Source organism: Hetaerina americana, unplaced genomic scaffold (genome assembly GCF_022747635.1).
Source record: "Hetaerina americana unplaced genomic scaffold, ioHetAmer1.1.p SCAF_81, whole genome shotgun sequence".
Lineage (NCBI taxonomy): Eukaryota > Metazoa > Arthropoda > Insecta > Odonata > Calopterygidae > Hetaerina > Hetaerina americana.
In genome coordinates, this window is record NW_027287439.1 from 584138 (window position 1) to 597991 (window position 13854).

General features: G+C 37.5%; 1 protein-coding gene across 2 annotated transcripts in view; it reads left to right on the forward strand.

Annotated features, from left to right (window-relative positions):
• LOC139698308 (probable peptidoglycan muropeptide transporter SLC46) overlaps window positions 1-13668 on the forward strand; it is a 30643-nt gene extending 16975 nt beyond the window's left edge. Inside the window, exons 3-9 of one of the 2 annotated variants that reach the window (XM_071597195.1) lie at window positions 8074-8438; window positions 8959-9084; window positions 9197-9298; window positions 9458-9595; window positions 10543-10626; window positions 11144-11300; window positions 13416-13668. In XM_071597195.1, the coding sequence (XP_071453296.1) occupies window positions 8074-8438; window positions 8959-9084; window positions 9197-9298; window positions 9458-9595; window positions 10543-10626; window positions 11144-11300; window positions 13416-13506 (1063 nt within the window). In that variant the 3' untranslated portion in view covers window positions 13507-13668. The remainder of the gene's footprint in view (window positions 1-8073; window positions 8439-8958; window positions 9085-9196; window positions 9299-9457; window positions 9596-10542; window positions 10627-11143; window positions 11301-13415) is intronic. The other variant, XM_071597192.1, reaches the window with a different exon arrangement.
• Window positions 13669-13854: the final 186 nt, after the last annotated feature.

The following is a 13854-nucleotide window of genomic DNA, read 5'->3' on the forward strand; positions in this document are numbered from 1 at the left end:
GTTTCTCCCAGGACAGATCGTGAGTGAGGGTAACGCCTAGGTTTTTAATTGAGTCTACACATTCCATTTCGGTGTTCCCAGTGCAGTAGACGTTCCAGAGGGAATTGTTCTTTTTCCAAATATTTATGACTGCGCACTTATTTAAGTTTAATTCTCGTTGCCAAGTGTCGCACCAGCATTGTAAAGCATTAAGGTCATCTGATAAAGCTGCTGTGCCCTCAAGATCACGGATATTACGGTAAACCACTGCATCGTCGGCAAATAGACGTATATTACTAGGGACCACCGAGTCAATATCGTTAACGTAAATAAGGAATAAAAGAGGTCTGATAACTCTTTTCTGGGAAACACTTGAAGTAACTTATACTTCATTTGGGCCAACTCCATCTATCACTTCTCTTTGTACCAGACCATTCAAAAAGTCTTATAGATGGAGTTGGCTCAAATGCAGTAGAAGTTACTTAAGGTGTTCCCCAGGGAAGTGCTATCGGACCACTTTTATTCCTGCTTTATTACATCGCCCGACCGCGGTAGTCATATTCGGGTCAACATTAGCCTGGTATGTATACACCCCTGCCACATACCCTAGCGGTGGCTAGCAGGGTACTGAAATAAATAAAATTAGAACCAAATAGTCGAAATTCTTTGGATTTGTTCAAAATCTCAAGTGCAATCTGTTTAATTCGACGATACTTGTAGGGAACCATCATATTCCTCTATGGAAACAATATTTAACTGCGGGTCGGATGTCGAATTTCTACCATTCATGTGCTCTGATGCTTGGAGTTAGGTTTTCTCATTAGATGTTCGAGGTTGAGAAATATTTCGAGTTTTCGCTTCCGCTATCGTACTTCACTTACTAAAGGTATTTTGTGACTCGAGCTTGAATTGTGAACAAATTGAGAATAGTTGCTAGTGTTGGACAAAATGAAGGGATGTAGAAAGCATGCAAAATAGAATAACAGTTGAAATAGAGTGCGCGGTGTCTTTTTTGACGAAGCTAATAAATGTAAGCTTGTTCAGCCTGTGTGCATCCAAAACCTTCCTTCCCCGGTGGAATACCAATTAATGAATACATTGTTTACATTATTATTACTCGCATACTTTCCTATCTTGCCAATTACAGGATAGGGGCCTCCAGCGGTCGCTGATTGATTTTATCAAAAAGCTATTTTTTTCTAGTTTACCCCGTTTGCATTTGGTCATAGCTCATCGTTTGCATAGGTCAGTGGTCCTGTATCACATTGCTATAACTTCGTTGACAATTTGTTTTTTTATGAGAGGAAAATGAACGGTTTAAGAGGAAATGGTAGGTATAAAAAAATAAGGAGGAATTTTGCCGAGGAGACTGTCAAGACAAGGAATTATTATTATTAAGTAATCCACCGGTTTAGGTAGGTTTTGGATGGACACAACTATCAAATAAATGTTTTCCGTTTCCGTGAGTGTTAATCGCGAGCTATATAGCTTCACATTGACCTCTGCCACTTGATCAATTAAAATTATTGTCCCATTCACATGCACTGAGGAAATTAACAAGTTTCAGGATGACGGAATACGAGCGCAAGGAAAGAGCAGGGGCTATGTGCAGAAGGCGTATATTGGAGAGGAAGGGGTCATCGGTCCACTGGACATATAAACAGGGAAAGGAGGGCATTGCTCTCGTGAAAAGCAGGGTACACATCAAATGCCGGACCTTTTGATCGTCATGCTTCTAACTGGAAGTAAGGAAAACATAGTGTCACCTCGGAGTTTACACATCCATTGTGCCTTACGGGGCGTAGTCACCAGTTCCTCTCCTTATTTCACATGACGCGGTGGACATTCTTCGGTGCCTTTTATTAGTTTCTTCTGAACATATTGATGCGTGGTGGTATCTAGTTTTCAATATCCTCGAGGTATGGTTGCAGTAGTACGTATGTGAAATACAGATGGTAAAATCACAATGTTATCTGCTAATAGCTGTTTGAGGTGTTGGCTCATGCCAAGTGAAAAGTGATGGCGATTTGTGTGTTGGCTCTGGTGTTGCCCAGCCAAACAAGGGTACACGTGAGGACTGACTGCACCATAAGGATTATCGTCAATATATTTTTGCGTACGATAGTGCTACTTATTCCACATGGGTGACATCGGCATCGTGATTTCATCTCAACCAAAAGAAACGAGCTAAGTCTTACCAAGTTCGCACCCGTCAAACGTTTCTCAAATAAAAAAGTATAATCTTTCCTGAGGTAAAAGTGTAACCTAAACGTGCCTACGCGTTGTAGAGTGACATGAGTGATGTTTGCTGAGGCAAATGGATAGGCACGGCCAATAGTACTACTTTGCAAAATAGGACCAAAGATTTCTTCCTTGCTGTCTGTAGTCGTTGTCCGGAAGGTTCCGCAGGACTTTCCTTTGCTTTGTCGTTATGTTTTGCTTGGGTGGTTTCGCGGGTCGTAGAACGCGGGCCACATCTTCGCTTATTTCTGGAGATTCTAACCTCTGGAGTTTCCCTACAACGGCTTCCACTTCCGTAATGATCTTCTAGAGGTATAGCTCGCTGATATTATTATATCGGAGATATTAATGTAGTTTGCAAATAATCAGGCATCTATTTTCCACAAAACTCTTCAAGTCATCATTTTCTTCATGAAGGAATAAGATTAGATTTTTGTGTAAACCTTCTACTAAAGTATTATTCATGGAATGCATTTTTAAATGGAAAATCAATTGTATTGCATTGCGTTTATCACATATTCTAATGCATATGTTCTTTCTCAAACATATTCATAGTGTTGAAATGTACCTGTGTTTTGTGTTTCATCAGTGTCGTACCTACGTGATATGCATAATCAGCGAACAATGAAAATGTTATCATTGCTGCTTTAAAGGCAAGCGACTTGCTTCCTGGCGCGGAATTTCTGTCCAACAACTCTCCGGTACTCTATCCTCAGCCATCAATTTTAGTTCGAGCTAAAGTAGTTTTTGTACAAAATGCCAATTTGGTAAAATGATCAAAGAATAATTTAATTCAAACTTCACTCCACAAATATATCAAATCATTACGTTATATAGCTTTATTTCGTCCATAATATGAACTAATTTTGTTCAGTTAAGATTCGTCAAATAATCTTATGTAGGAATAACGTTGCAATTTGACATTTCCCAAGGAATTTCTTTAATTGTCGCATTTACGAGTTTAAAGTTGCGGATCCGTGAAATCTAAGATGCCTCTTATTGCCGATATACATATATGCATGTATAGTGATACAGTTTTACGATCGATGTGGGTTGCGGTAGTCCAGTGGGTAGAGCGTTAGAGGTCCTGGGTTCAATTCCCAGATAAACCTCTTTGGGAACCTGCAGCTCCACCCAAGCTAAAGTGATTTTTCGGGTACCAGATCTTCCTGGGAAACCATAACCGGCAGAGGGAAAGGAACTGGCCCCCCTATCCTGAAGTGTGAATTTCACACGCCGTCGGGCTTAGTACTGGGTGAACTCTGCCATCACCTACTAAACCGACCTTCGGGTTGATTACTGTGTTTATGGTTTTTTTTATTGTTAATGATAATTCAACGTCAAAGGTAGGGTTTTGGATGCACACAACCTCGATAACGGTACAATGATGCATTTACTTGCCTCTTCTACAAAAACAACCTGACATCCGACACTACAATAAGCCCCTCTTCAATCACGCATACTGCTTTCATTTCGTCCAAAAATATCCCAATCCTTTTCTTTCCCCTCCCTCGCTTACCTAATGTTCTCCCCTCCATCACAGTCTTCAATATTCGCAGAGAACTAAAAAACAACAGGCAAAACATTCGCCGCACACTACGAAATGGTTTGATTAATCCCGTAGCCTTCACTTTCGAGTTATTAAAACTCATATTTTCACAGTCCGTAGCGAGTGAATAAAAATCAGCAGCATTAACTCCCTGAATTCTCCTTAATTCTCATGTTTACTTTGTGTTTTGTATGACGATTTTGACATATGACTACCAAAAAGCAATGCATTTGCCAAGTCTATTATGCCATATTGTCCAGTGCTCGGCAGTCTGACACTCGAATAGCATCCAGAAATGGCATTGGTGCCTTTCACGGAATAAATGCTGATGCCATTTTACGTAGTCAATGCCATAATGGCGTCCTTTAGGCAATACCTCCCAGAGTGAATGATGAGGCTCTTACAATGCATATCGTGTAATATATTGATCAATAAATAATTTATACACACTCAACATGGATAAATTCCTACCGGTTGGATGAATCATCGATTTAACCGCGACATCGACATGCCCAAATTATATTCTGAAATGTAGGCAACAATCACCTCCGCAACAATCATCCACGGCAACCTCCGCCATGTTGGAAGGCTATGAGAACTTAGCCTTATTTTGTACATGTAGTTGTTCATTCAATAAATAATAATTTATACAAGATCATCAAGTATTAAAATACAGTAAACATAGTTTCAAACATCTCCATAAGCTTCGTAAATTAAAAAAATATGAAATTACATCGTGATAGTTTTTACTATCCTCTACTTCACATACCAAAAGATAAATTATGAAAATATGAAAACTGAGTATCGACTTCCTACCTCATCGAAATTTGTTCTGAATGATAATGCCGAATAACGCCTAAAGAGTAAGATGACGAATAACACGGCGAGTGACTGGAAGTAACCTGTCGGCTTTCCTTTCTTGTTAGATTAAGAATTCATATTTTATTCCTAGTTTTAAGTTTCACTTTCTCGCAAACCACACTTCCACCTCAGCCATGTTTCTTTCTTCAATTCCATGCGTTTCTTATGTACAATGACCGGTAAAGGTGGGACTTCACTCACCGGGACGGTTTATACTTGCCCGCTTGGGCAGTCAATGAACGTTTGTGGAGACATAAAAGGCGAATATAATTCCCCCATTCTTGCGGTGCCGCTCGGGGCGGAGGTGCCTAACAGTGAACGTAGGGGCCTACTTCCTGGCCTGACCATGGTGCCGAAGTCTCGACATCGTGGACGGATCCCACCGGCGTCGCATCTTTTGATTTTTTTCGTCCCAGCCCTTTTTAACTTCTTCACGTGGATACCAAGTACCGGTGAGAATAAAATAAGAAGCCGCCATTGTTGGAGTGACACCGGTGCGAAGGTCGCGGATTCGAGCCCAACTGAAGGCTATTGTGACGAATTATTTTTTCTGAGTTTGTTTACGGTATTCAAGTTATTTTTAGTCTTGAAAATTACAAATATTTTCAGACATAAACAAATATGCTCATTGTATTTCCTAAAAACGTCTGTTTTGCCCTCTCAGTAAATAGTGACATCTAGTTGAACAACGGTCTTCACAATACAATTAATTATGGATTTTAAAAATGGATGCCTTTCAGTGATATATGTTGCAAATTAATGTAATAAAATTTTCAAGTTCCATTAAAACCATGAGATAATAAGGTCAGTTTGGTGGGTGATGGTAGAATTCACCTAGTACTAAGCCCGACGGCGTGTGATATTCACACATCAGGGGAGGGGCGTTAGTTTCTTCCCCTTCACCGGCTATGGTTTCCCAGGAAGATCTGGTATCCGAAAAATCATACAGCTTGGGTGGAGCTGCATGTGCCCAAACGGGCGTTGCAACGTATTGAAAATGAATGTGATTATTTGGACCTAGTCATCACCGGTGATGAAACCTGGGTTTTTGAATACGACCCAGAAACAAAACCCCAAAGCTGGCACACCGACCAGTCCCTTAAGCCCATAAAGGCAAGAATGAGCAAATTAAAGTGAAAATATTGCCCATTGTCTTTTTCGACAATAAATGAGTGGTCCATAAGGAGTTTGTTCCTCAAGGACAGCCGGTAGTTCTGCCTACTACTTGAATAAACTGGAAAGTCTCCGAAAAAGGGTCATCAGGACGAGAAAAGACATCTCCGCTACCTGGCAACTCCATCACGATAACGCGCCTTGCCACGACGCGCTACGAGTCTGCGAGTTCCAGGCCAAACATCAGGTCCCAACGCTGCCCCACCCCCCCTTATAGTCCTGACGTCGCTCCAGCAGACTTCTTTTTGTTCTCTCGGATTGGGCAAGCCTTGAAAGGAACCAGTTGTTCGTCCATAGAAGAGCCGTGACGAAGACTTTGCGAGAGGTCCCCTAAGACGCCTTCCAGGGCACGTACCGCTCATGGCAGAGTCGCAGGAAAAAATGTGTAGATGCCAAAGTATAGTACTTTGAAGAATTTTAAGTGTTTGTGCAAATCTGTTCAATAAATTAGTTTTAAAAATAATGGCATTATCCTCGGAACGCATCCCGTATGCAAGTGTTAATTTTATTGCTCTGATTTTTCTTGTTACTAAAACAATACAAATGAAACAATTCCTCGCACCTGTCCACAATGTCAACTCGAGAGCAAATGTGCAAGGGGAAGATATCTCTCAGCCGTGTCAGTGATTTCTCTGTTCGCAATTCGGCTTATTGTGATATATATTATCTTTAAAGGATTGTCATTAACACATCATATTTTTGACAATTGGATCTGTGTAAAGCACAATTCATCATATGCTCCATTGGCAATCGACCGATGTAATACTGTAGATTCATCTCCGTCGATTTTTGTCGAAATTCTATTCTCAAATAATACATGTAATAATAATATGAGCATGTCCATTCATTTCTTATCGAAATTCCATTTCCAAGGAATAAATGGGAACGAATTTTGATTATTTATTTTCGTAACTAAGGTAACTGCTACTGCGATGTTAAATAACAAGGATAACGCGAAATTCACTCGATGAAATTGTTCAAAAATGAAAAAAATAAACAGTGGAGGAGTGCCAAGGTAGGTATAAGTTTGTGTGAGAAAAAACATTTATTTCGTCAACTTACATCCATTATTTTTTTCTTTCCGTTCCTTTATTGAGGAGATGTGGAGTGCTTTCCCTCATGTATCCACCCTTGGTTCGGAACGCATGGATGCGAAGCTACCCGGTCCCTCAAAGTTTCCTTATCGCAACAAAAAAGGAGTCGCGCGTGAGACCAGGCGAGTTGTCCCTCCAGCGTTAGTCATTTCCTGTGAAAGCGCCACTGCGTCACGGCAACTGATGGATTCAACGAGTACCGCAAATATCCTGCCCTCCAAGGCGATTGCGGGATAAGCAAGAGCAACGTAACTACTGTTCCATTCTGCTGACGTGCCAGCCACAGCTGAGAAAGTATGAATTTCCGAAGGAGTAGCAGAGGAAATTTTTTAATCATATCAGACTGAACGGATGAAGTCTTGAAATTTATTTGCTTCTCATAACAAGACAACTTGACACCACACATTACAATTAACTGTTCTTCAATTCTGCATATTCTCTGACCCCCTTTGCTCCATTCAACGTACCGTTCCTTTTCCTCCCCTTCCTTGTTTGCTACGTCCTCCCCACTATCAGAGACAGATGGTATTTAACTGATGATAATGACTTTTTTTAATTGATCACAATTTAGACCAAGGGATTATTTGAAGAGGCGTTTGGAATTTGAGGGATTAAGTAGAAGCTCTGGCTCGTTATGTGATTGCTAAGTTGATCTTAGATATTTTGTCATCCTCGGCTATCGATTATTTCCTGATAATGTGTTGAAGACAGCTAAATTCTCTCGAAGAATCAACAACTTTAATTTTCAAAATACTTTCATGGAGGCATTTGAAGAACTGAATGTGTGAAGCAACCATCGGAAATTTCATACTGATTGTAAGATAACTAAATTTGAATATTGATTCCTGAAATGGAATAGGCTTAATTTATTTTTTTAAGAGAATTGCATGGGTAATTGCATAGAATTGCATGAGAATAACAGAATTATTTTCAATTGCATGCATGCAATTGCAAATTATTCTATGTCACCAAAATTCTACTTGTCTTAACAGTTTAATCCTTCCTAGAGGTGATTCTGTCATTGGAAACAATTTTTAAGTGTACCATAATAATTTACTGTGAAGTTGTATTATTTAACAAACTTGTATACTTAGTTTTTCCACCAATTGTTTTTACCATTTCTGAGGCATTTTAATTACGTGTCTCATATTAATAAGTGGTTTTGAACCATAACAGGTACATCCTAAAATTCGCCCTGCTTGCAGTTTTCATGAGCATTCCCACCCTGCCAGTACCGTATTTCCTCTTCGCAACTGTGCCACTGGCTATCACTGGGGGCTGGACCACATTCTTCGGAGCCGTCACCTCTGTTGTCGGAGATGAGACGGGAGAAGACGGGAATGTGAGGACCTTCCGCCTTGGACTCTTACAGGTTTTCTTCATTATTGGCCTCATCCTGGGAAGTCTAACATCCTCCATCACCCTTCATGCCCTCGGACATATAGGTGTGTTCCTCCTGGCCAGCACTGTCTGCTTCGTGGCCCTCCTGATCGCCCTGTTCACCGTCAGTGAAACATATGGTTCAAGCAGCGATGATGGAGGTAACACTGGGGGGGATGAACGTAACTGCAGATGCTTCATGTTAGCTTTTCTGCACTAAGAGGCATAAATTTGTAATCCTGAATGTTTTCAGTTTGAATTTAGACATTGACTTGAGTTATCACCAGATAAAATCTACACCCGTATTACCGTATTATCCCATCAATAACGCGCGGGTAACCTCTACAAAAATGTTTAGATGATCGAAAAAATGACGATGCGCGTTATGTAATGAAATTTGAAAAAATCCAAACAGAAATACAAACCTATGCAAACAATAATTTAAAGAAGAGTCTCGCTAAAATACGTTATGGGCTACAAAGTTTTTGGTGCGCGTTATCGATGGGAAAATGCGGTATTTTTAATTTTTTGTGGCATGTATAAGAGTCACCGTTTGGCCATAGATAAAAGTGTATCGTCGAGCTGGAAATTTAAAAAAAATAATAAAATACTATTGGCCTGATTTTGTCGGTATACTAACTTTCATTTTCCTTACTTTTTCATGATAATTTTCTTTTTTAGGTAATCCAGATACCTGTTTGATTAAAGATGTTTTCCAGACTATGATTAAATATCGATCCAATGGCCGCAAGGTTATTCTCATTCTGAGTGTCTTATCTCTTGGTTCAAGCATCATTGCATATAATGGTAAATTTCATTTTCCTTTTTAATGATAAATATTTTTACTTTTTAACCAATTTAATCATACACAATATTACCTAATACTATGATACTCATTATCTGGTAATATGACTTTTAGGTGAATCCAATCTGTATTATATGTATGGGAGAAAGGAGTTCAAGTGGACAGTATTTGATTTTACACTTTATAGAAGTATTAGTTACGGACTACAGATGATTGGTAAGTTTGCAAAATTTCATAAATGCATCAGGAGCTCTACAATTGGATCTAAATCCTCTCTGCTTTCATAGTAAATGTCACAATATATTGTGGGAATACCCAACAAAAACTTTGTGCATTTTAAATATCAATAACAATTGAATCTTTGATTGATTTCAGGCACCCTATTTGCAGTTTCTGTTCTAAGTCTACGGATGAAGATTGAGGATGCTCCTCTGGCTATCTTAAGCTATTTGGGAGCAACTCTTGGCTCAATCTTAAGAGCATTTGCAAGTACAACCTGGATGATGTATGTTGGTATGTTCCTTTCAATAGTGTCTATTACACAATTCATTCATTAATTAACTTAGCGCTATATGAAGGTTTTAATGGTTTGAACAGTCAGGGATGTCCCCTATAAGAGCCAGCGCAGCAACAAAAGCATTCGAAATATAATAAAACCATCTTCAAGAACAGCATAATTGGGTTCATACGTTATGAATTCAAATCCTACTTTAAAAAATAGGTTATGCTCAAATGGGGACTGGAACCAGCAAGCTTTGAGTGAGCAGGGGAGTGAGAGCTTATTGAATTAAATACTTAACTTGCATGGCATTCAATTGATAAGCAAATTGCAAGTAGTATACAATGGAGTGCATGTGGAGTGCATATGGAGTGGTGTGGTGGTTGAAGTATCCTCAAATTCAGGAAATATAAGTATGAATATATTAGATCAAGCAAGGTATATAACAATTTCAAGTAAAAATTGATTGTAGTTCTAACTTTCCATGTTTAATTGAAGTGGAAAATATATACTGATATATATAAATGTGGGATTTCACAGTGATTGTTTGGTTAATTGCCATTGTTAATTGATCAAACTGCTCTATTTTCATATTATTTTTAATGAATTTAACTCTAAAATTAATTTCCCCTAAGTGATCCACTTTAAATTGCACTGTATTATGTTACGGCTTAGCATAAGGTGATATCAATTACTGATATAATGTCATGCACGTCAAATATCTTTGATAATATTGTTATGCATACCAAAGTAAAAAATAGAGACAGATTACTTTTCTCAATTAGTTATAGGACCCCATCATCCCTTGATCCTTAAACTTATCTAATTTACCAAGTATATATTATTCATAAAACTGATTCATCATGTTTTATCATGAAATGTATAGTCATTAATGTATCTTTTAATTTCTTCTAAGTAAGGGGATTTTAACTGTGCATAACTGTGCTCTTTGTTGTTCTAGGTAGTGTCATTACTATGTTTCATGGAGCTGCATCTCCAATGGTGAGATCAATTATGTCTAAATGTGTTCACCAAAATGAATTAGGTGAGACATGATAAAAATATATCTTAATCACTAATCATCCTCAGTCTTGGAGGTTCTTCACATTTATTTTTATAACAATCTAAATTATCACATTTCTCCCTGCAATCAACTAAAACTAATCATGTGCATCTATCTATCTATATCTGTCTTGTCTAAATGCAGCTCTCAAGAATTCCTGCTCAAATAAATTTACTACCTCATGGCAATTATCTGTGGCAGTTAAAAAATAGAAATTAATTGATGATAATTGCGTGTGAATGTCTACACTTGTTTTGAATGCAATGGAAAGCTGTTGGGAAGCAAAAAATATTTAGTATTTCTGCTCCAATTATTACAAGTGTGGTCAAGGTAAATTTTTCAAGGATTTATCCACAGACTAATTTCAATAATGTAAATAACTGAAGGCACCTTGAAATCAAAGAAATAGCTGAGAACTCAAATAATTTGATATTTTAATCGCATATTCTTTCTTGTTGAAATATGTATTATATACAATTGGTTATGAATATGTCTACAGGCAAAGTTTTTATGGTGACCACATCATTAGAAGCCTTGGTTCCGCTGGCTGGACAACCCCTGTACACATATATGTTCAGCAACACCATTGTTTCTTTTCCTGGGGCATTTTTCATGTTTTCTGCTCTGGTTTTTTTCATGGACTTGATATTTAATTGGTAAGTTGTAATTTTTAAAAGTTTTACATATTTAATTTGATGAAAAACTCCAGGTTTGACGCATTGAAATAAAGAATGGTTGCCAGGTTCAGAAGTCCCTAGTTACTTTATCATTTGCTGGCCAATCAGGAATATATGATGGCTGTTCAATGAAGAATTACCAAACAATTTGCATAAATTATTGCACATTACTATAATTTCACTCCATTATTTGTTGGCCATTGCAAGTTGAAACATATTCACTTCACCTACAGCAATGATAAAGACAAAAGATGTGATGCTGCATTGAAAAATTGTTTTAACCACAGTATATCATCAGTTGAGGCCTCTAATAATACTATGGAAGGCTAATGGAGAGGTTATCCTTTCCTATATTAGTATAGCTAGAAGAGTGATTTAAATAAACCAAAGAGTCAGTTCACAGGAGGATGAATCCGGAACTCCAGCCATTACCTTGTAGGGAAGTAAACATTAATTAACACAGTGCTACCATGGTGAGAATAGACCATTGAATAACTTTAGGATAACTGTAATAAAAATATTTTAATTTCATTCTGTGCCACACACATGTTGGCAATATAAAAATTGCAAATGAGATCTGTTTTACCACTTTGTGAAGAAACATCATTGTGCCCTGTTTTTTTATATCAACAGAAGTGAAATAAACTATTCAGCTTCTAATGGCTGCCCTTAATGCAATGCTGGTGTAAATTTGATTGAATCTTTAATGAAGCCCATACAATTATTTATTGTTTTATGGTGAATATCTCTAATTGGAATAAAATCAGTAAAACATGTGCCATGTATATAAGACCTGTTCAAAAGAGAGTGATTGTAAACCATTGCCATAATTTACTGCGCAAAAATTTAATTTTATGTTACTTTGTTAGCTTAATGTTAAATTAATGAGTGCATTACATATTGAGGTAACAATAAATTGATCAATGACTAATGTAATTGACACATTCATGATCACTTTAGTAAACAACTCTCATATTATAAATGGAATATATTATTTATCCGCAATATGTATTTTCAATATTATATTACAACACCCATGCTAAAAGTAGAATTTAGTCCCATTTCAACTGAATTAGTGCATGATTGCCCATTTTTTTTACCTGCGGTGATATACCTTTCATCAAGGCTGGGTAGGCAGTTTTCTTTAGCTTCAATCAACTGTGAAAAGCAATTCCCTGTTAGAGTAAAGAGCAATGGTCTTGCATTTCATCGATCATGTCCACCTGAATGCCAATCAAGCTGACAGTTGCATTTAAAACTAATCCTAATAGTTTTTTGGTAATCTACTATTTAAGGTAGGTTTTGGATTAACTCATATAAACCCCTTTACATTTCTTAGTCTTGTCTAATGAGACACTAGTTGACATCCCACGCTACAATAAGCTCTTCTTCAATTCCACATGCACTCTTTCTCCATTCCATCCAACATACTCAATCTTTTCTTCCAATGTTTTTTTCTCTACATCTCAGTATTTTTCAACATTCTATCCCCAATCAAAATGCACTGCACCCACCTTGCCTGCTTGACTTGGATTTCTCCCAACAGTTGTCTCTCCTCCCCCACCATGCCTTGCATTAATTCCTTTGTTTTCCTTTCCATCCATTTTACCTTTTCCATCCTTCTTCGCAACCACATTTCAAAAGCCTCCAATCTATCACTATCTTCTTCAATGATCTTCAATTACTTCTATGACTTTCTTCCTCAATGATGTATCTTCTTCATGATCATCTTGCTTCAATGAATTTGTTTGTTTCAATGACCATATGAAACCACGCCCCATTTCAAAGTTTCCACTAGTCTTTTCCTAACATCACTACTCAACATCCTTGTCATCAAATCTCACAACCTTGTTAAAACCTAGTTGTTCTTTGCCTAATGCAATTTTTCTTCTAATGTCCCTGATTCTTCGAACCATTTTGGTACAAAACACAGGTATGCTAGGTAAATTGTTCTACCTACTGTACTATATGCATTTCAAGCACAGTGAGTTAGGTAAAATTAATTTATCAAGTTATTATTGTGAAATCTGTTGGGAGCTGTACGGTACTGTAATTAGCATGGTTTTTTTGTTTTAAATTATTTCTACTTTTCAGTGTAATTCATGGAACATATAAATGGTATTCACAGCCTGAACGTCAGCCACTCATCACAAGAGAAGATTCCACGATTATTACTCCAAGTTAAAAAAATCCACCTCCATCGCTTGCACTCAAATAATGATGACAACCTGACTTCAATTGAGGATTAAACAGTATAAAATCCACACTAGTTATTTATAGCTTGTGGTTGGGTTTGGTTTATATAAATTCTTGTGCATCATAAATAAATAAGTTTTATTCATAATTACATTTTATATTATTATCCATTGATCAAATATTCTGGAAAACAATTTGATTTCTTACTTCAGAGGATGAGGAAAATTTGTAGAAGGGAAAAAAGTAAAGTAACCAAGGTATTTTGGAAAAGATATGGGCATGGCAGCTCAATGATGAGAATGATGGTGGCCAACTTTAAGCATACCATGCACCAATT